We start from the raw sequence: 22668 nt of genomic DNA on the forward strand, positions 1-22668 counted from the left end.
GAACTTGCTGTGTAGACCTGGCTGGCCTTATACTCATAGATCTTCCTGCTTCTGCCTCCCTAGTGCTGAGATTTAAATATACCACCAAACTAACCTGTTTCTCCTTATCTACTTTTTGCCTCAGGGCTTTTTTTTTTTTTTTTTAATGTTTTTTGTTGTTGTTGTTTGGTTTTTTTGTTTTTTGTTTGTTTGTTTGGTTTGGTTTTTTGAGACAGGGTTTCTTGGTGTAGCTTTGAGCCTTTCCTAGAATTTGCTTTGGAGACCAGGCTGGCCTCGAACTCACAAAGATCTGCCTGCCTCTGCCTCCCGAGTGCTGGGATTAAAGGCGTGTGCCACCACCGCCCGGCTAATGTAATTTTTTTAAGATTGATTTATTTATTATGTATACAGAAGAGGGCACCAGATCTCATTACAGATGGTTGTGAGCCACCATGTGGGTTGCTGGGAAATTGAACTCAGAACCTCTGGAAGAGTAGTCGGTGCTCTTAACCTCTGAGCCATCTCTCCAGCCCTGCCTCAGGGCTTTTTAACTTTTCTTTCCTTCTATATATCTTACTTTCATTGCTTCTTGTGTCTGGCCGGCAGCTGCTGCCTGGCTTCTGGCCCCTGGCATCTCCCTCTTCTCTCCTCTCTTCTCTTGTTCCTCTTCTCCTGAGCCTAGATTTCTCCTCCCATTTATTCTTTCTGTCCACCAGCCCCACCTGTCCCTCCTCTGCCTAGCTATTGGCCATTCAGCTCTTTATTAGACCAATGGGGTGCCTTAGGCAGGCAAGGTGAAACAAATGCAATACATCTTTACATAATTAAACAAATGCAGCACAAACAAACAACACATCTTTGCCTAGTTAAAATAATGTTCCACAACAGACTAGTACCCTCAAAGGGTGTATGCCTTGCGCCTAACTCCTTCTTGTTAATACTTCTCTCTGCTTCCTGGCCACCATGCATGAGCGACCTCTGCCATCATGATTCTCTACCTCATCTGAAGCCCAAAGAAATGGATTTACCTAACCTTGAACTGGAACCCCTGAAGCTGAGTCTGACTTTTCCCCTTTAACTGGGCATGGAGGTGCATTCACTCTGGTAACCCCAGCACCCAGGTGGTACTGCATTCATGCCTGGTGCCTGTAGGCCCAAAGAGGGCCTTGAATAACCTGCAGCTGGAGTTAAGGACAGTTGTGAGCTGCCATGTGGGTGCTGAGAATCAAACTCAGATACTCTGAAAGAGCAGTAATGCTCTTAACTGCTGAGCCATCTTTTCAGTCATAATTATTTTATATGATTGTTTCACAGATAGAATAATGGAAATGGAGTTGTTTACTAAATTGTAAAGTACTAAACAAATCTCAAAAGTTATTAGTCACAACTCTAATTTTTCAATCAACTAAGTGTCCTTGGACATTGACACTTTTTCTTTCTTATTTATATTTATTATTTATTTACTTGTTGTTGCTAGGGAAGAAGCCTAAAGCCTCTGCTAGCTAACTAATCACAAAATCTACCATTCAAGGTACACTCTCAACTGCCCTATGTGGTTGCTGGGAATTGAACTCAGGACCTCTGGAAGAGCAGTCAATGCTCTTAACCTCTGAGCCATCTCTCCAGGCCTTAAGTTTGTTTAATGTGTATTTCTATTTTGCCTGTATGTATATATTTGCACTACATACATGCAGTGCCCACAGAGAAGAGTAGAAGACATTAGACTCCTGCAACTGGAGTTACAGAGGGTTAGGAATCATCATGTGGATGCTGGGAAGAGAACCAAGGTCCTCTGCAAGAGTAGTAAGTGCTCTTAGCCACTGAGACATCTCTCTAGCCCCAAATAAATTTTATAACTTTTTTGAGGGGTGGGCAGGAGGGTGTGAGACAGGGTTTCTCTGAGTAACTGCTCTGGCTGTCCTGGAACTCACTTTGTAGATCAGGCTGGCCTCGAACTCACAGATGTCTGCTTGCTTCTGCCTCCCAAGTGCTGGGATTAAAGGTGTGTGTCACCACTGCTTAGCATAAATAACTCTTTAAAAAGAAAAACAAAACATGTTAGCCTGGCCTAGTGGTACATGCTTTTAATCCCAGAACTCAGGAAGCAGAAGTAGGTGGATCACTGTGAATCCAAAGCCATCCTGCTCTAACATAGGAAGATGCAGGCCAGCCAGGGCTACATAGTGAGACCCTGTCTCAAAAAACAAACACATACAAAACACACAAAATGCCTGGAGATCAGGAATTCAGGGTTATCCTCTGAAGCATACTATGGCTTGACTGCATAAGACCTTGTCTTAAAGAAATCTACAGGATGATACCACCCTGGAATATAAAGAAGAATGGGAGGCATGACAGCTAAGTGCTTAATTAACTTTTGTTTCTTAGTTTCTAAACAGGCTGAGGCCAACTTCTAATTTTCTGGGATCTTCCTGCCTCAGCCTCCTCAGTGCTGAGAATTAAAGATAACGGTGATTAGTTAACCTTGATTGTCAGGCTGGTACACTGTGAACTTGAGAAGCTAGCCTCATATACATAAGACCCCATCTCAAAATAAATAAATAAGAGCCCGGCAGTGGTGGCACACATCTTTAATCCCCGCACTTGGGAGGCAGAGGCAGGTGGATCTCTGTGAGTTCGAGGCCAGCCTGGTCTACAGAACAAGATCCAGGACAGACACCAAAACTACACAGAGAAAACCTGTCTCGAAAAACCATCGTTAATTAATTAATTAATTTGGGCTGGAGAGATGGTTCAAAGGTTAAGAGCACTACACTAGCTGCTCTTTCAGAGGTCCTGAGTTCAATTTCCAGTAACCACATGGTGACTCACAACCACCTAGAATGAAATCCGGTGCCTTCTTCTGGTATGCAGGCATACAGACAGACAGAGAAGTGTATACATAATAAAAAAAATAAATAAATCTTTAAATAAATAAATAAATTCAAAGCTATGTCAGGGCTCAGGCCCCATACCCCAGAGCTCCCAGTCTCACTGAAGAACACAAGAGCAATAATGGAATTCTTCCTCTTGTGTCCTCAGCCTCTGTGTCTTCCTCCCCTTTCCATCTAAAAGGAGAGGTTCTCAGGTCAGAAGACAAAGACATCCATCCAGAAGGTGCCTGCAAATACGCTTCATCTGAGATGAGGCAGTTGGTTTGCCTCTGTTTTATTTTATCCTGTTTCACTGAGGCAGGACCTCACTCTGCAGTCTTGGCTAGCCTGGAGCCCACTGTGGTTGTCTTCAGCTCACAGAGACTGGCCTCTGTGTCCTGAGCCCTGGACCACCACCAGTCCTATACTCCTCAAATATTAAGGGATGTGGGAGTCGCCTGAGGTTTTTTTCTTCTTTCCTTTTATTTTTTTAATTTATTTAACTTTATTTTATGAGCATCGGTGTAAAGGTGTCAGATCTCCTGGAACTGGAGTTACAGACAGCTGTGAGCTGCCCTGTGGGATGCTGGAAATTTAACCTGGGTCCTCTGGAAGAACGGCCAGTGCTCTTAACCACTGAGCCATCTCTCCAGCCCCCCCCCTCCCTTTTAACGTTTAATTAAAATGATTCATGGTGGAGCTGAAGAGAACATGGCTCAGCGGTTAAGAGCGATTGGTGCTCTTCCAGAGAACCATAGTTCTGTTCCCACATCTCACATCAGGCAATTTACAACCACCTGTAACTCCAGCTCCTATGCACAAAATAAAAATAAATGAATCTTTAAAAAACTTTGCTGAACATGATAGTGCATTCCAGGCAGAGGCTGGCAGATTTCTGTGACTTCCAGGTCAGCTTTATGTACATATCCAGGACAGCTAACTAAGGCTACATAGAGGCATGTCTAAAAAAAAAAAAACTTTTTGGAGCCTGTCCTGGATCTTGCTCTGTAGACCAGGCTGGCCTCTGAGATCCGCCTGGCTCTGCCTCCCGAGTGCTGGGATTAAAGGTATGTGCCACCACCGCCACATTTCTTTTATTATTTTTTTTTAAGTGTGTGGATGTTTTGCTTGCATGCAGAAGAGGGGGCAGGATCACTTGAAACTGAAGTTATAATTAGCCTGCATATCGGTGCTGGGAATTGAACCTGAGTCCTCTGCAAGAGTAGTAAGAACTCTTAATCACTGTGCTCTCTCTCCAGCCCATGAATTTTTTTTTTTTTTTTTAAGGCAGATTCTAGGCTCCCAGAATTATAGTCCAGAGAATCCTCGGGTAACTCTGCTCAGACCTTTAATTTTTCTTTCTTTTTTTAAATATGTAGCCCAAGGTGACTTCACACCCTGTAGTCCAGGCCGATCTTAAACTCGGAAGTGCTGGGATTACATGCATGCTTCTTGTTATAAGTGGCCGAACTCTAACCTTTTCCTACTAGCCAGGCTAATCCTTGACAAACCAGTTCTCTGTCATCTGGGAAGTCACTTAAGGGGACCTGGCTGGGAAAGCTCTCTGAGAGAAGGGCAATCAGTCAGGCTTGAAGAAAAAAAAGGAGTGGACATTGTCAGATGACCCAGGAGTGCTGAGACAAACAAGGGCTGTTTGTATTTGAATCCCCATCACCACCCACCCAACCCTTACCCGCAGGACATCACCCTTGCCTGCAGTTTCCAGCACCGTTGGTTGAGGACGCCCCCCACCCCGCTTTCATCCTCCGGTTATGTTATCTGCTAGAGGTCTGAGTCAACCTTTAAATGTGCCCTGGGATGAAGCCACAGTGCCATTCTGTCCCGGCTCGGCCTCGTTCAAGCACGGCCCTCCTCTGCCACACTGCTAACTTAACATTTTTTTAAAATCGTTTGTACAATTTGCGGGTTCAGGGGAGGCCAAAGTCCAGGCCTAGCACGCTCCCCGACTAGCTTCACTAGGGGGCGCGACGGCCCCGGCGGCGCAGCGACTGTGGCCCAACCCCCTAAGGCCCGAGCCTTTGGCCGTAGGTTCCCACTGCTCCTCCTACGACCTGAGCGGGAAAACCCGGGCAGCGCTCGAGCTGCGGCCGGAGACTTCTAAGAGGCCCCCCACACAGTTTGGAGGCATCGCCCCGGCCTGAGCTCGCCCTCCTGAGCCGGGCGCCCCGGGCCGGTAACCAGGCGCACATGGTCCGCCCGGCCCTGTTTGTCCTGGCAGCGCGCCGCCGCTATTTGAGGCGGTTTTTATCTCCCAGAAACCAGCAAAACCCCAAGCCGAGTCTAGGAAGATGAAAGGAGCCGAGGGGCCCGGGAGGGGAGGACTGCGAGGCTGCGGCGAGCGGGAGCTGGCACCGGACAGGCGGAGCCCGGGAGGCGACATGGCCAGCCCCTGGGGGGTCCTGTGCGCCACGGGGCCCGGGGTCCGCTCTGGCCCTCCGCCCTGGGTGTGCGCCCCGGCGCTCCCACGTCCTGCCCACTCTCCCGGGTCTCCTTCGACACCGCCCCCAGCCCACTCCACAAATCTTCGGAACTCAGAGTTTCTTCAAAGCGCCTTTGAAGCCGCGCGCCGGGCCAGAGGGCTGGGGATCTTGCACCTGGGCAAAGGCACGCGTAGCGGGGTGGGGTCGCCTTCGGGTCCCCGCTCCTCCACTCCGGCGGCGGCGGGGTGGACGGCGGTCCGGGCGCCGCTGCCCGGGAAAGCGCCCCGTGCACCCCCTCAGCCCAGCGGGGGAGCCCGGGGGCGGGGGCCGCACAAAGCCCTATTGTGGCTTGGGGACGGCCGTCACAGAGTGGCTTTTGTTCCTCCGCTAACTCCGAGGCAGGCACGGCTGATTGCAGGCCCCGGGCAGGGGGGCAGGGGGGCAGGGGGCGGGTTACGTGCCAGGCGGGTCAGCCCAGCCGGGAGTCTCACCGCGACACGCCGAGGCTGCGCTGCGGGCTAGTACGTACTGCGACTACAGTTGTGATGGTACTCCGGCCGGGTCACTGCCCACACCACGGTCCGTGGTTCCGACCGAGAAAGAGCCCCGGAAGAAAGCGCTCGGCCTTCCTGCGCTCCGAGACTAAAAGCCCAACTCCACTAGAGAGTATGGTCGACCAAGGGTTTTTTTTGTTTTGTTTTGTTTTTTTCTTTTTGACTTTCGGCGTGAATGCAACCGTGCCGGATTAAATATTTCCCACGGGAAGTCCCGCTTTGCTAATGAAATGTCCCGTGGGCCATCCATCTCCCTCCTCTTCCCCGTTTCTCACCAGACACAATTTCACATCGAACTTTTATTTATTAAATTAAAAAAAAAAAAAAAAAAGACTCCACAAGGGGATGATCCTTTCAACGATGTTACGATGCTCTTCCCAGACTCCACTGGCTTTACCCTTTGTCTTGGGGCCTAGAAGGAGCAGGGGACAGAACAGGAAAATCCAATAGTCTCAGGAAAGGCATTCAAAGGCACGAGCGGCTTTTAAAAGTCATTGGAATGGAGTGGAAACTCCTAGACTGGGGGCCTGTGGATGTACCCCCAAATCCATTTAGGAACCTCTGTCCTGCTATAAATTCTTTCTCATGGCTTCTAGGCACCAGGCCTTGCACATAGTAGGCATTCAATAAATACTCGATGTACTTGGATTTGATCCCGAGAAAGCCTTTCCCCACCTATTTTTCAGAAGGGGCACCTCCAAACCAAAGTCCTCCTGTTAGGTGGGCTTTCCCCCCAAAGGACATCTTTAAGATGGCAGCTGCAAGTTCTCCATAACCATGACCACAGGGGATGAGCCTGATGAGGTCACAGGGTATGAGGAGAGGGTTAGTGGAAGAACCTGCCCTGAGGTCAAGAGAGCTGGGGTACAGTCCAGTCCTCCCCTCTGTAGGACTTGAAGTTCACAGCTTCTGGCGGGGGCTGGGGATCTTAGTGACCTTACTGAGAGACACCCACATAAACTCAAACAACCCAACTTTTAAAAATCCACTGAAAAAGGAACCACACTGGGACCTCAGTGACAGAGATCTATGAACAAGATCTCCACTACCGTTTTGTCTATACAGAGCTGCATTTGACTAGAATTTCTTTAGCCAAAAAAAATTTTTTTAAAGATCCCCTTCCCTCTCCAGCTCACTCTACATGACCCGTCATCTTAATTTAGATAAATAGAATTATTATTATTACTATTCTTTCCTCCTGGGTGCACAGGGGTTAAGTACTCAAGGCTGGGGGCAGCCTCCCTGACCCTGGGGTCACCCCATCTTTGGGACCTTTGGGATCAGATCCCCGTTGGTCTGCCCCCTTCTTGGCACTCTGCTCCCAACCAGGTTACTAACGCCAATCTCCCTAACTCGGCTTCCTAATGAAGAACCACCAGGGGGCAATAAATTATCATCATCATCATTGTGTTTGTTGAGAAAGAGAGAGAGAGAGAGAGAGAGAGAGAGAGAGAGAGAGAGAGAGAGAGAGAGAGAGAGAGAGTGGCTCAAGGGACTGGAAAGCCCAGGGGAAGTCTGGAACAGCCTGAAGCTGCGGGAAAGTGGCAAACAGGGTTGGGAAGCAGAAAAGACTGGATGGCAAAGAGTTAGTGAGCAAAGAGTGACGGGAAACGGGAAGAAAGTAAGAGAAGCTGTGAACGGGGCAGGGAGGGAAAAGTTTAGGAAGCCAGAGCACAGAACTAAACACAGGCAAGGGCTTGAAAGGAGTTTGCCTAAGACTCGTGGCAAAGGGAAGCGAGCTAAGGAGACAACCAGGCTAGGAAGGTCTAGGGGAAGGCAGAGAGCCCCAAAGTATAGCATGCATAGGAAAGAGCGAGGGGCAGCAGTGGTCCACCACACCAAGAGAGCCTGGCAAGAGAGCTGGAGACCTTCCTCTACCCAGCTCAGATCTCTAGCAGGTTGCTCTGCTCCGGGCTGCCTCCAGGGGCTTTTTCTGGGGGTGCAGGCGAGGTGGAAGATCGGGGAGGCTGACTGGCTTCTTCTTCACCGACGCTACGGCCCTCCCCCAGCTCCTTAGGACCACTGGGGGGCGGCCCCGGGCCTGGTTCCCCGTGGGTGCGCTGGTGTTTGCTCAAGTGATCGCTCCTGGTAAAGCGCTTGGAGCAGAGCAGGCAGGTGAACTTCTTCTCCCGGGTGTGAGTGCGCACATGGCGCTCCAGCTCGTCGGAGCGGGTGAACCTCTTGCCGCAGAAAAGCCAGTTGCAGACGAAAGGCCTCTCTCCAGTGTGCCAGCGCAAGTGGGCTTTCAGATGTGAAGCCTTGCCGTACACCTTGCCGCAACCAGGGATGTGGCAGCTGTGAATGGGCTTCTTACGCAGCCCAGCCGCTGCTGCCCCGAGCCGCTCTAGCTCCTGACAATTGGGGCAGTCGCAAGTAGAACGCCCTGCCCCACTGCCGGCATATCCACCACTGCCCCCGGTGCCTGCACCCCGAGGGGGCTTGCCTGCACCACTTCCCTCCAATTGCCCACTGTTGCCAACTGCCTTGGGCTTATAGACATCTTGGGGTAGGACATGCTGTGGCCCTGGTTGCAGGAGGTGGGGCGCTGGGTAGGGAGCTGGATTAAGTGGAGCAAAGTCAGATGGGTAAGTAGGCAGCTGGGGGTTCAGTGGAGGCTGAGTGGGGCCTGTGGACAGTGTCCCTTGCAGCCCATCACCCTGGCCCTGCCCTCCACCTAGCCAGTTACCCCCAGGGTGCATGTCCCACCAAGGAGTAGGTGTGTTGCCTGGACCTGGTGAGATGCCTGCATGGATGCCTGCCTTGTACCAGGAGCCATAGGGATGTGCCATGTCCAGAGAGGTGTAGACACTCGGCAGGCAGTCAGAAGAGCTGTGCCCCTTGGGTACCAGTAACCCAGGGTCTTGGGCACCAGTGGGCCCAGGAAATGAGTGGGGGAAGGGTGGATAGTCATTGGCATAGCCAGCGGCTGGGGCTGGAGGGCTGCCTGCAGGTGAAAGGGGTCCATTGGTGCTTGAAAAGGGAGCTGGGTAGGCATCCCCCATGGCTTTGGGGGCTGAAAGATCAGAGTATAGCTTCTTTGTGTTTCCTTTTCCCAGTGCTGTTGAGTCCCGCAGAGGGCTGGAGCCACCAAATTTACTGCAAGCTGCTGTCAGCATGGCCAGGGGACTGGAGCCATAGTGAGCTTCTTCCTGTAGGGAGAGGGAGAGGCACTGCTCAGGAGGAAGATGTGAGGAGGGAGGGCTGAGACCTACAGACGCGGAGAACGGAGCACCAAGGCTAGGGAAAGGTGAAGGAGGAAGGCGAACTAGAGGGAAGAGAAATGTCCCCCGGGTGGAACTAGGACTGAGTCATGAAGGGACAGGAGAAGCCCAAACCCTATGTGCTAGCCCAGCAGACAGGAAGAGCCGGCTGTGGAGTCAATAGCAGGTACAAGTGTCTGAGGAAGAGCTGGCTGATTTGTCCTGACCTAGAAAAGTGGATTTGAAGCAGACAGAAGCCAAGCCATAGCCAGGGACTCAAAAAAGATGCCCCTCAAAGAGGACCATGGTCTGAACGTGGTAGCTCACACCGTAATCCTAGCACTCAGGAGGTGTAGGTCAGAAAAATCAGAGGCTCAGGTTATCCTCAGCTACATAGCAATTCCAGGCTAGAATAGGCTACATAGACTGTCTCAAAAGCAAACAGGCCAGGTGTGGTGGTACATACCTTTAGGCTTGAACTCTGTAAGCAGAGGCAGGAGGATCTCTATGCGTTTGAGAGTACCCTGGTCAACACAGTAAGTTCCAGGACAGCCAGGGCTATGTAGAGAGACCCTGTCTCAAAAAACCAAACCCAAACCAAACAAAAAAGGCCTAGCTCCTCAGGATGCTGAGGCAGGAGGGTCACTTGAGCCCAGCAATCTTTGAGATGAGCTTGGTCAGCACAGCAGGGACACCTCCCATACCCTCTCCACAGAAAGCAGTGGGGCACAAAGAGAGGCAACAGTCCTGGGACCACATTTGACCCCAATCCAGATTTTCCTGGCTTCACCTCAATTCCTCAATTCCCTTTCCTGTTTCTGCTTCAGCCCCCAATTAAAGAGCCGCTGCCTCATCTCCCTGAGGTCAAGTCCACGTGTCCCTGGTAAGGGATCTCTTGACGTGAACTTCGGAGCTGGGAAGCTGGAGGGAAGGACAGCAGAGACACTGGGACACTGAGAGGGCCGCAGCCAAGACTGTGGTGAAGCAAGAGTGTCTTTCAAGCAGGCATTGGGCACCTCCTGCTTCTTGGTACTAGCTAGTATTCCTCTGGGCAATGGAAGAGGCCAAAGCCCTCAGGACTCTCCAAGACGGAGCTGAATCACAGCCTTACTCCTCTAGGTTCATGGGGTTGGTCTGCACCATACCATTCAAGTGCAGTGAATGGAAGAAGACATGAAAGTGGGCTGAGGAAGGTCTTTTAGAAACACAGAGGTTGAGGCCAGCCTGGGCTACAGAGTGAGTTCCAGGACAGGCTCCAAAGCTACACAGAGAAACCCTGTCTCAAAAAAAAGAAAAGAAAAGAAAAAAAAAAAAAAGGCCTTTGATCCCAGCACATGGAAGGCAGAGGCAGGCGGATCTCTGTGAGTTCAAGATCAGTCTGAGCTACAGAGAAAGTTCTAGGACAGCCAAGGCTACGTGGAAAAACCTTTTCTTGAAAAACCAGCCAGGCAGTGGTGGCACAGGCCTTTAATCCCAGCCCTTGGGAGGCAGAGCTAGGTGGATCTCTGTGAGTTCGAGGCCAGCCTGGGCTACCAAGTGAGTTCCAGGAAAGGCGCAAAGCTACACAGAGAAACCCTGTCTCAAAAAACCAAAGAAAGAAAGAAAGAAAGGAAGGAAGGAAGGAAGGAAGGAAGGAAGGAAGAAAGAAAGAAAGAAAGAAAGAAAACAAAAATTAGGGTTATCTCCTTAATGCCTACCAATCTGCTGTGACCAATCTGGCCACCCTCACGACAATCATGCCTCAGGAGCTCCTGATACACCCTTAGGTCAGATTCAGAACCTCTTGGAAAGAAATGTACTCCAGCATCCTTGGCTAGTATGTACAAGGTCCTGGGTTCAATCAAACTGTCTTATGGGGGGAAAAAAAAAAAAGAGAGAGAGAGAGAAAATAAAAGGCATCCTTCAAAAGCTTGACCATGTGGGGCCAGTGAGATGGCTCAGTGGGTAAAAGCATTTATTACCAAGCCTGATGACCTAAGTTCAACATCCAGAACCCACACGGTAGAAGGAGAGAACGCCCACGAGTTGTCCTCTGACTTCTACACATGCTATGGCATGGCAGTCACATAAATTCTCTGTCTCTGTCTCTGTCTCTGTCTCTCTGTCTCTCTGTCTCTCTCTCTGTCTCTCTCTCTCTCTCTCTCTCTCTCTCTCTCTCTCTCTCTCGTGTGTGTGTGTGTGTGTGTGTGTGTGTGTGTGTGTGTGTGTGTGTTTAGTTAGTCATTGGGGATGGAGGGATGGCTTGGCAGTGAAAAGTCCTTCCTGCTCTTCCAGAGAACTGGAGTTAGGCTCCCAGCACCCACATGGCAGTTCCAACACCCTCTTCTGGCTCCACAGGCCCCAGGAACACTGTGGAGCACATACATCCATGCAGGCAAAACACCTAAACACATAAAATAAAAAAATAAAAAGTACTAGTTGTGGTGGTGCACACCTTTAAACACAGCACTCAGAAGGCAAAGGCAGGCAGGATAGTAAAAGCTACAGAGAAACCCCGTCTCAGAAAAAAAAAAAAAGGAAATAAAGAAAGAATGGAAGGAAGGAGGGAAGGAAAGAAGAAAGAGTCAACTGTGTAATAGTGTCTTCCTAATAAAACTTACAAAGGAAGGCAAGAACCCAGGGTTCTCAGACCTGTCTAGTGGCTCCTAGTTCAATATGTATGTGTGTGAGATTCGATGCCAAGTCCTATAGGTGAGGCTAGTGTCTCCAGGCTTCAATAAAGGAGTTTGCAAACACAACTTCTTTACTGCACCCTTGCCCGACTCTCTTTCTGAGGTCTGTCAATCCTATGGGCTCCCAAATGCCATCAAACGCCACCCAAATAAACTGTTGCTTATTGTCCAACAGTAAACCCCTGGGCTTTCCCAGAAAGGGGATGGCCCAAGCAGAGAGGAGGCTAGGGCCAGAGAGCTGGTGGGTCAGGAGTGAAATCCTAGCATGACAGAGAGGTGGTACCATGGGAGCTCAGGGACACATGGAGATATAAACAAGGGCACAAAGGACACTCTGCCATGCCAAGCTCCATAGGGACAGAGAAGGGAGGCCATAGAGGAAGATGTTTGCATGAAGAGGCAGAAATGGACAGGAGGGTTTAAAAACAAAAGGGTAGGAGAGAAGTAAACCAGAATAAACAGAGGAGAGGTGAAAAGAGATCCCGGGCCAGGAAAGCTAAGGGAAACACAGGAAAAGACGGAGAAGGAAGCCAGAGGAGGAGGAAGGCACACACTTCCCACCTAAGAAAAACCCACCATGGCGATGGGCCCCAGAAAACCCCGACCAGGCCATTCCTCCCTCCTTCTCCCCCTTAGCTGCTGCCCCCTCCCCCTCTGCCCAGCACGGCCCTGCTCGGCTCCGGTGGCTTCCCTGCGGTCGGTTTATTTTTAAAAACGCCGACGCGGTCCCCCGCCTGCCCGGCCCTCACACTGTGGCCACAAGGGCCTCAGCCAAGCCCAGGGACCCCACCCAGCTGTGGGGAGGCAGGGAAGAGTAAAGAAGACAGCCAACCCTAGGCTGACATGAGACCCCGACTTTGGGGAGCAAGGGCCAACGGGGCCCTGAAGGCCAGAAAGAAAAAGCAAAGTCCTGGACTGCTCTGGGGGCCAAGCTGGAGGTTAAGTTCCATCACATCACACCCTTAGTTTCCTTTTCTGGCTGATTGCTGTCTGTGAGAGCTGAGGGAAAGTGACCAGGATTCTGGGCATACGCTCCAGTATATCTGATCATATGTATTACCTTGTAGAAACCAAGATACCTGCTTTCCAGTTTCCCTGTTCCCCATCCCTGCCCGACGACCCTTGAAAATAAAAGGCTTAGCCAGGTGTGCTGGCTCATGCCCTTAGTCCCAGCACTCAGAAGCAGGCAGGTCTCTATGAATTTGAGGCCAGCCTGATCTACATAGGGAGTTCCAGGACGGTCTACATAGTGAGACCCTGTCTCAAAAAACAAAATAAAAGACTTAAAATATGGAATGAGGAGTCTCTAAATAAAGCTCATGTTAGGAGCTGTCTCAGCTTTTGTCCTGATGTCAAGTGAAGCAAGGGGACCCCCTCTTTCCAAGTAACTCACAATGGAAATGCTTACTATATATCTGACCGCTGTACAGAGGATGAGCACCCAAGGTCCCTGTTCCTAGTTCCTGACTTTTCCCCAAGTTTCTTAATTCACCCAGCTTTATAAAATTTTAAAAAATTTTCTTGCCAGGCAAAGGTGGAGCATGTTTTTAATCCCAGCACTTGGGAGGCAGAAACAGGTGGGTCTCTGTGAGTTCAAGGCCAGCCTGGTCTACAGAGAGAGTTCCAGGAAAGCCAGAGCTATACAGAGAAATCTTGTCTTGAAAAACAAACCAAAATTTTTTTTCTTTTATTATGAGTATTTTATTTTTATCTTTTGGCATCCTAGGAATTGAACCCAATGTCTCATCCCTGCTGAGCAAGCACTGTGGCACTGAGCTATCTCTCTACACAAGCTTCCCAACTCCATGCCTAGTGTCCTCCTCTCCCTTCCTCTCCCCTCCCCTCCTCTCCTCTCCCTTCCTCTCCCCTCCTCTCCTCACCTTCCCCCTCCCCTCCCCTCCCCTCCCCTCCCCTCCCCTCCTCTTCCCTCCCTTTCCCAGCTCCCCTCTCAGTAGCTAAGTGTCTGACCCCAGAAGCTGCATCCCTCTCTGAATCTCAAGTTCCTCCACTGCTAGAGAAACTACTCATGCCAGTCAGAGGGATTTCCAGGGCATTACAGATGAGGTAAAAACCTAGGACCCTAAAAACTAGGAAAGAAATGGAGAGACTGCCTTATGTGCTGGCCTTTAAACCCAGCACTCGGGAGGCAGAGGCAGGCAGATCTCTGTGAGTTTGAGGCCAGCCTGGTCTATGTAGTAAGTTCCAGCCAAAACTATGTAGAGAGACCCTGTCTCAAAAAAAAAAAAAAAAAAAAAAAAAAGAAAAAAAGAAAAGAAAAGAAAGAAAGGAAAAGAAAAAAAAAAGGAGAGACTGGTGTGTCTTTGGGTTAGGCACCTCCCATTCATAGGGAGCTGGGGGACCTGCAGGCCTAGCATCCATGACACATTCTTACGGCCAAATGCTTCCTCAAGTCTGTGTCTTTCCAGAAAGTCTCTGAGCTGCCCCTCCCCCAGGCACTAGTGCCACGCAGGCAAGGCTGGGGTGATGTGCATACCCATGACACTGTCTCTGCCCTGGGCAGACCCAGGACTTATTTTATGCACCTTTTTCCTCCTGCTTCCTCAAAACCATTGTTTCAATGATGGCTCAACATAGAGTCTGTTGAATAAAAATATGTGCCTGTAGTCATACATAGACATAATAATAAATAAATAAATTTAGACTCTATTGGGGAAAGGGCCATATAACAATCTGTACACAATGCAGCTGAGAGTAGATCTCTGCATCTGGGATTCCTATCTGTTTATAGAGTGTGTCCCGTCCTACTGGCTTTCAGGCCATTACCTCAAACTCAGTCACAAAGTCATTACCCCATAGCCTTATGGATACCATTCCTCATTTGGACTAAATACAAAAATAATCCAGTTTATGAGTACACATGCACTCTTGCATACACACACACACACACACACACATACATACACACACATGCACACACACATACACATACATACACACACACACACACACACACACCTGTACTCACAAAGTCAGCAATGTAGGCACTTTAACACTTATACACAGGCCAGTGGACACATAAGTCACACACACACACACACACACACACACACACACACACGCACACGCACACGCACACGCACACGCACACACCCCTCCCACAGGTTTAGCTAAGTAGCTTTCTGATGAGTCAAGTCAATCACTAAAGACTCGTCACTCCTTGGACCTGAGTAAGGGCACCCAGAACAGAGATTCATTTTGTTTGTTTTGTTTTTGAGACAGGGTCTCTCAAGGTAGCTCTGGCTGTCCTGGAACTCTCTGTGTAGATCTGGCTGGCCTCATACTCACCTGCTTCTCCCCCCCCAAGTGTTGGGATTAAAGGTATGTGCCACTACTTCAGGCTGAGATGGTGGCTTCCAAAGGCCCCAAGAAGAGGGATAATTTGATGCTACTGGAGGGCACTGACATTCAAGAAGGATTATCTCACCCCAAGTTCCTTCAGAGGGACCCTGAAAGCAGCCTAGAGATGGTGGGTGACACAGAAACAGCTCTGAGAGACCAGGAAGACCTCGGGCTCTGAGTGGCTGGGAGTCCTCCCTTTCCTGCTCTGTGCCTTGGGTCCCCCAGAAGCCCTGACAGAGTTAGTGATTTCTCAAGATCCTAAATTCACAAGGTACCCTAGTTCTTTCCATCTTCAGAACCAGAGACAAGGGATGATGGGGTCCCAGCCTGGAGGGGAAGTGGCCCAGTCCTCCCTGGAGCCTCCCACTCCCAAAATAGAGCTTAGTTTGTCTTTGGCTGAAAGCTAAATATTTGTGAGCCGGGCAAGCGGCCTCAGACCCTGTCCCTCCTCCTTGGTTCCCTCTGGGCCTGAGCTCAGTTCCCCTGGCCAGCCTCCTCTTCTCTCTCACAACCGACCTCCTCTCCCACACACCAGGCCAGGTTTTCATCTCAACATAGACCCAACCAGATCTTGCTTAATGTAGGAAGGAGCCCTAGACATGGGACTCCCCCCAGCCCAAAGAACTATAGCTGAAGGCTCCTCCATGCCCACTCAGATACCATCTGCTGCCAGCCTACCTGTTTCCCACTGTCCAATTCTTTTCCCTCCGTTCTCCATTGCTTTTTTCACTCCTCACAATCAGTGCTTAGCTGACCCAGGGGTCCTCACTTTCTTTTTACCTGATTGTCTCTCCCCCTTCTTCGAGTGCCCTCTGACCCCTGGCCCCGTTTCCCCCCCCACACACACACCTTTGCTCCTGCCCTCTGCTTGCCCCTCCTGGGACCGACCCTACTCCTCCTTCTCAGAAGGACCCTGGATGTGACTAGCTTTGCAGCCCTGTCTATGTGAGCTGAGGGGGTGGGGTAGGCATGGATTAGGACCAGGAAGCTGGTTTCCTAGGAAGAGGAGGAAACAGTTACCTCAAGCAGAGAGGACGCCATCCTCAGGCTGGGGATCGGGTCCTAAGGAGCCAGGCAGATGGAGAGAACGAGGAGCCAGAGGGAGAGGGAGAAGGGAGAGGGAGGGAAAATGGGAGAAGAGAAGAGATCTAAAGTTAGAAGGGACTGGGGGGGGGGGGGGGGGGGGCTGCTCTCTGTCTGTAGGGATCCACCCTCTAATTACAGCTTTCCCAGCGGAGAAGACTCCGGATCCAATGAGGAGGGCGAGAGAGGGAGGCAGAGGGTCCAAATTTCCTGCTCCATTTGCTGAGCTCCCCAAAGAAGGGATCTGGGAGGGAGAGGAGAAAAGGGGGTGCCCAGGGAGCGGGTGGGAAGCGGGAATATGGGCAAATTGTCAGGGCTTCCTTGGGGGTGCTACGGGGAAAGGTGAAAAGGGTTGGTAGACCCAGGTGTCCTACATACCCCAGAAGTCCAATAGGCATCTGCGGGCAGTCCCCCAGAGCTGCTCAGCATCTGTACCTGGAGTCTGGGGTTGGCTGTCCCGTCTCCTCTCAAGGGGTCTGGCAGGAAGACTGCTGGTAATGGGTGGCCCGAGGGCGCTGGGAGGGACCTGCTCCTCTCTCAGGCCAGCTCACTCTTGTTCCCACTCAGATCCAATCCTGCAATCCTACTCTGACTCCGTCTTACTCAGTGGCGCGGCAGCTTCTGTTGCCGCTGCTGCTGCTGCTGCCGCTGCCGAGGCTGCTGCCGCCGCCGCCGCCGCCGCCGCTCCTCTGCTGAGGGAACAGGAGGGAAAAGGAACAAACCCCAAACCACTAATTAGAGATCTGGGGGGGGATGGGGGATTGGGGACGACACACAGAGAGACTGGAACACACTGACATACACACTCACGGACAAACACAGGGATGATGCATGCACACGTACATACTGCTACCCACACGCGGACTGTCACTGTGGTGAATGAACACGACAAACTCCCGTACAATGAATGTGATGGCACAATGGGGCACCTACACTACCACCCACCACCCCCAAAGCCGGCAACGGCGATGCTTTCGTGTGCATTCAGCCACCACATCACAAGATCAGGATGGCAGTGTGGTGTGGTGTGTGTGTGTGTGTGTGTGTGTGTGTGTGTGTGTGTGTGCGCGCGCGTGCGCGCGCATTGTGTGAAATAGAAGGGATACTAGTCTACTGCCCAAACTTTAGGTGTCAGTGAGTTAGACTCTAGAGCCAGCCTGGAGCAAGTGATGGGGAATGAGAAACACATGGCATGGTTTGCAGAGGAGGGTGATCTCAATCCCACTGTTAGGTGATGAGACCTGGGCCTGCCTCGGTTTGTAGGGCAGAACCTGGAACCTGAGAAGATAGATTTGAGGCGAGCAGGAGTAAAGGTCAGAGCAGAAGCCCATTGGGTCAACTCATTCATGCCCACACTTACTTACCCTCTTGGGATTAATCTCCCCCCAGATTAGTCCCAAGGAATACTCTAGCTTCTCTCCTTCCCTCTGATTTTCCAGTCGCCATTCCTGATGCCCTCTTCCTTCGTTAGGTGGTTCCTCTCATAAGTCATCTTGCTTCCCTGGGTGGGACTTCCTGGCTTCCTTCTCACTGGCCATGTAGCATTCCCTCTACAGAAAGGACTTACGCTGGTGCTGGACCAGGACTTCCAACTGTGACAGATCCCACCCAGATGAGAAAGAGAAGGAATGTCGATCAAGTTGAGAGAGGGAAATCTAAAGCACTTGTTAGTTAACTGATGCCTTGGCCCTAGGATAAGTTCATGGAGAGGACTGGACAGCCAAGTAAGTGGTAAACATAGCATCTATCAGGGCTGGAGAGGTGACTCAAGTGGTTAAGAGCACTGTGTCTGCTCTCCCAGAGGACCTGGGTTCAATCCCAGCACCCACATGGCAGCTCGCAACTTTCTGTACCTCCAGTTCCAGGGGACCTGCTGACACTCTCACACATGCAGGCCCTCATTTTCTCTTTGTTGGGGGAAAAGAACCCACTTTCTTGTTCCTTCTGACCTCACAGCTCTTCAAAGAAAAAACTGAGATATGGATGGTAAGGAAGTTTCAGGAACATGGTAGATTAAGCTGCAAAGCAGAAGCAGAATTCAGGTAGGGCTCATACGCTCTTGGATCCCAACTCCCACATTTGATTTCCCCAGAGAGGGCTGAGGACATAACTCAGTGGTAGAGGGCATACTAAGGGGTGAGGTATGTAGCCCCTGGTCTAATTTAATCTCCAGTCTTCTCCTCTCTCTCCCTTTCTCCTTTTTTCTCTAACACATTTCACAAAGGAACCCTGTGAACCAAACATTTCAGGGAATCACTGGGAACCAGGTGGCTGCCAGACAAAGGGGCAAAGCAAAAGAAAACCAGAAAGAAGAGAGGACACAAGAGCACAGGAAATTGTCCATGAGAACCAAAAGAGGTATTGGGGGGGGGGGAGGGCTAAGAAAGAGAAGAGGAGCTGGGTATGGTAGCGTACTCCTTTAATCCCAGCACTCCAGAAGCAGAATCGGGTAGATCTCTGTGAGTTCAAGGACAGTCTGGTCTACCTGGCAAGTTCTAGGCTAGCCAAAGATACATAGTAAGACCATGTCTGAGAATAGATAAAGCTGGATGTAGTGACACACACCTTTAACCCCAGCACTCAGGAGGCAGAGGCAGGAGGATCTCTGTGAGTTTGAGGCCAGCCTGGTCTATATAGAGAAACCCTGTCTCAATAAAAAAAAAAAAACAAATAAAGAAGAAACAAACAAACAGACAGACAAGATACCTGGCTTTGAAAGAGACAAAACCAAACTAAACCCAAAGAAAGCAGAGAAGGCACCACCAACAAAAACCGCCGTAAAAGAAACAAATACAGAGGAACAAAGACAGGCCAGGTTGGCTTCAGAGGGACAAGGGAAAAGCTGGAGACGCAGCCAGGTCTGGAGGAGGTAAAGGGTAAAGCAGCCAGCAGGTGGGGGCAGGGAATGCAGTATAAATAGGGCATAATTGTGTCCGAAGATTACATGGGCCACCCCACCCGTCTGCCCAAAAGGAAGTGCCCGTGGTGGGATGTTCCTATGACCTCGTATTCTCCTCCATGGTGGTGGTTGTGGGGGAGTCTAAGGCCGAACGAAGTGTTAGTTGAATTTCTAGGGCTTTAACTAAGAAACTGGGAAGAAGAAAAGGAAGCTTAGGCCGGGCGGTGGTGGCGTATGCCTTTAATCCCAGCACTCGGGAGGCAGAGGCAGGCGGATCTCTGTGAGTTCGAGGCCAGCCTGGGCTACAGAAAAAAAAAGAGAGAGGGAGAGAGAGAAAAAGAAAAAGGAGGAGGAGGAGGAGGAGGAGGAGAAGAAGAAACAGCTTTCCTCAAATACTATATCATTAGAGGACAGAGGCTAGGTCAATCAGGAAACAGGCAGGAGGGAAATCTGGACTCTAGGAACAGACAAAGTGAGAGAGGGAGCTGCACGCAAACCTGATTGGATAAGAAAGAGGATGAAAGGGTGGGGGATAGATGAAAAGGAGAAAGGAGAGACTCCACAAGGCGGTGGACGAGGCCATGGTCAACGCTGCCATTCCCTGGGGGAAAAGGTAGAAGTATTCAAATCCAAAGGATGTTATGAAAAGGAGGAGGAGCGAGGTCCCAGGGAGATGCAAGAGCTAGAGCCTGACACAGGAATCCAGGTGGGCAGCCCCTGCACACCAAACGAGCCTCCTGGACAAGGACCTGTATCAGTCAGGTGAGGGGCCGTCACCTTCACCCACTGCCCTCAGGCTCTGGTGTCTGACTTCCCTCACACTCCAATTAAGACAGTATCACAAGCCAGCTGCGGACCTGGTATTCCTGGGTTCTGCTCCCCACCCACCTCTCCAGTGCCCTCAGGGGCTGGAGGGCAGCAACTGGAATTCCTTACCAAAGACCTACCTCCACCCTCACAGGCCTCCTTCTGCCCAGCCTTCCAGGGGGTGGGGCAGCCCAGGCAGAGGCGCCATGTGGCAGGGGCGGGTAGAGGCTGCGGCTCTGGCCCTTCCAGTATAAACCCCCTAGGCATCTGGTTTCTATCCACCACCCCCACCACCCTGGGGGCCCCTCAGCCTCCGCCCATGGCCACCCAGACGCTGAGCTCTGAGATGGACGTCTCTTGAAGGGGTGGATGGTGCCTTTCTGATCTCCCAACGCCAGCACTGTGCTGAACCGCAGGGACCACTCCCTTCCTTGGGAGATTCAGGGTGGGCTTCCCTAGACTAGAGGGTTGAATCTGGAACCTGCCTTCTGTTCTAATGATTTTGCTTCTTTTTGGAAAGGTGGAGGGAGGCTAAAACTCGGGGAGGGTGGGAGATTCTACCCCGTTTCTTGAGGGGAGTTGCCTTCTTCCTCAACCTCTGCCTGTGCTCACCTGTTCAGGGTTTCTCTCTGAAATCTCTACCCCAGGGGACTCCTAGGCTCTTCCCTTGAAGCTGTTATAGATTTGACTGCTTAGAGAGAGACTCACCGGGAAAGGAGAAAACAGAACCTTCAAAAGTGACACGCAACCCCACAAGCCTTATGAATAACACACAATCAGGTACACATACTAGTGCACTTTCTGAAGAACACAGAACCCATTCACATTACATAATGCGCAGACATCCACACTAACACACACCGATTCATAGGTATGCTATACATACCATGCTTACCTGAAGGTCCCCTGATTCCCATTCATACCAGCATGCATACAGATTCAGTGACCTTGATACCCACATAGACTCAAATCAACATAGCATCTCCATACAAGCAAATGTCATCATCCCATCATTTGGTAGGTAGAGGCAGAAGAATCACAAGTTTAAACTTATCCTCACCTACACAGCGAATTCAAGGTTAGCCTAGGCTACATGAGGCACTGTCTCAAAAAGCAAACAAACAAACCCGAGGATAGGCCTGATATGGCTGACCCTAAGTAATGCTCTCTCTGCCTCCTACTAGGGTAGGAACCACCAGGGACCTTTGATCCCTTCACTACCCACACCCACAGAAGTCAAGATACCCAGATGGCCTTAGCAGACTCCTTGGCCCTGGGGAACTCCAGGCATCCCTACCCCCACCCAACTGCCCCCCTGCTCTGTGGCCCTGCTGACTCATCCCTCCCTCTGTGGAGCTCCCCAACCACAGGGGCCTGGAAGAGAAGCTTGGAAAGTTGCGCTCATGTCCCGGGCCCCTAGTCTGGCCACTACCCACCCCCAGCACCCAGGCCCAGCCCTCCTCTCCAGTGGTGACTCCAGTGACAGACAATCTAGAGGGGATTGGAAAGAGGAAGGCACCCAGAAATAAGAAAACAGGAAGACAAAAGGAGCCAGGCACAAGAGTGGGAGACTGTCATCTCAGTTACTGGGAGGCTGAGGCCAGCCTTGATGACACTGTGAAGCCACACCTCAAAAAGAAAAGATGCCAGGTATGCTGGCACATGCTTGTAATCCTAGCACTCAGGAAGCTGAGGCAGGAGGTTTGCCACAAGTTCTAGACCAGTCTAGGTTCCCTACAGAGTTCTGGTACAATATGAATTTAATGTGGCATCTGCCTGAAACACCTAAACACAGATAAGCCAGATAGTTCAGTGGGGAAAGACAATTGCTGCCAGCCAGTCCTGACACCCCAGAACCCACACAGTGGACAGAAAAAACGGACTCCTGCAAGTTGTCCAATGACCTCTACATATGTGCTGTGGCCCTTTCTCATATGCCCTTCCTCATAAAGAAGAACTAAACAAAGACAGAGCTGGGCGGTGGCGGCACATGCCTTTAATCCCAGCACTTGGGAGGCAGAGGCAGGTAAATCTCTGAGTTCGAGGCCAGCCTGGGCTACCAAGTGAATTCCAGGAAAGGCACAAAACTACAGAGAAACCCTGTCTCGAAAAACAAACAAAAAAGACAGTTATATGGTAAGGACACAGACAAGAATCCTGAGGGGGGACCGCTAATCTGATGGAACTCTTGAAGAGCTATGGACTGGTGAGCAGAGAAACAGACTCCCTCACAGGCTCAGGATGTGGACACTGCCTAGTGCCCCAGTCCAGCATTTTGATTGGATGTGGAGGAGTCTGGAGCTCTAAGAGGCAAAGCTGACGGCACTGGAGAGAGAATGCTTGCAAACTCCATCCGAGACAACCTGGAAAAGAGTCCCCCACCCCAACAAGTACTTATACACACCCTTGACTTTTAGGAGCTGCAAAGCTCTAGTCTTGTTCCCCTCTCCTCTGAACCTCAGTTTCCCTGGTTGACATTTGAGCTCTGAAATGAAACAGCAGTTTCAGAGGAGACAGATCAGAATCTGAAAGTACTATGAGAAGAGAGAAGGAGCAGGGACTGAAGGGAGCATGGTGGGGAGCAGCAAAATAGCCTTGGAACAAGCAGCCCTCCCTGCTTGGGTGTCTATCATGTATCGGTCAGCATTGGACTAAGACCCTGTTGGTCTCCAGGAAGGTCTCTTGCTAAAACAGTCCCTGGAGTGTTCCCTTCACTAGCACATACATTAAAAATTGGAGGGGTTGGGGATTTAGCTCAGTGGTAGAGTGCTTGCCTAGCAAGGGCAAGGCCCTGGGTTCG

At 50.7% G+C, this 22668-nt stretch overlaps 1 protein-coding gene across 1 annotated transcript; it reads right to left on the bottom strand.

Moving 5' to 3' along the window:
- Window positions 1-7306: 7306 nt before the first annotated feature.
- On the bottom strand, window positions 7307-16734 carry Sp7 (Sp7 transcription factor). The gene is made up of 3 exons (XM_036208751.1): window positions 16598-16734; window positions 16100-16141; window positions 7307-8996 (listed from the first exon to the last, which is right to left on the bottom strand). The coding sequence occupies exons 2-3, from the start codon at window positions 16118-16120 to the stop codon at window positions 7731-7733; spliced, it is 1287 nt and encodes a 428-aa protein (XP_036064644.1). The 5' UTR covers window positions 16121-16141; window positions 16598-16734; the 3' UTR covers window positions 7307-7730.
- Window positions 16735-22668: the final 5934 nt, after the last annotated feature.

The sequence above is a fragment of the Onychomys torridus genome, chromosome 16 (assembly GCF_903995425.1).
Source record: "Onychomys torridus chromosome 16, mOncTor1.1, whole genome shotgun sequence".
Classification (NCBI taxonomy): Eukaryota; Metazoa; Chordata; class Mammalia; order Rodentia; family Cricetidae; genus Onychomys; species Onychomys torridus.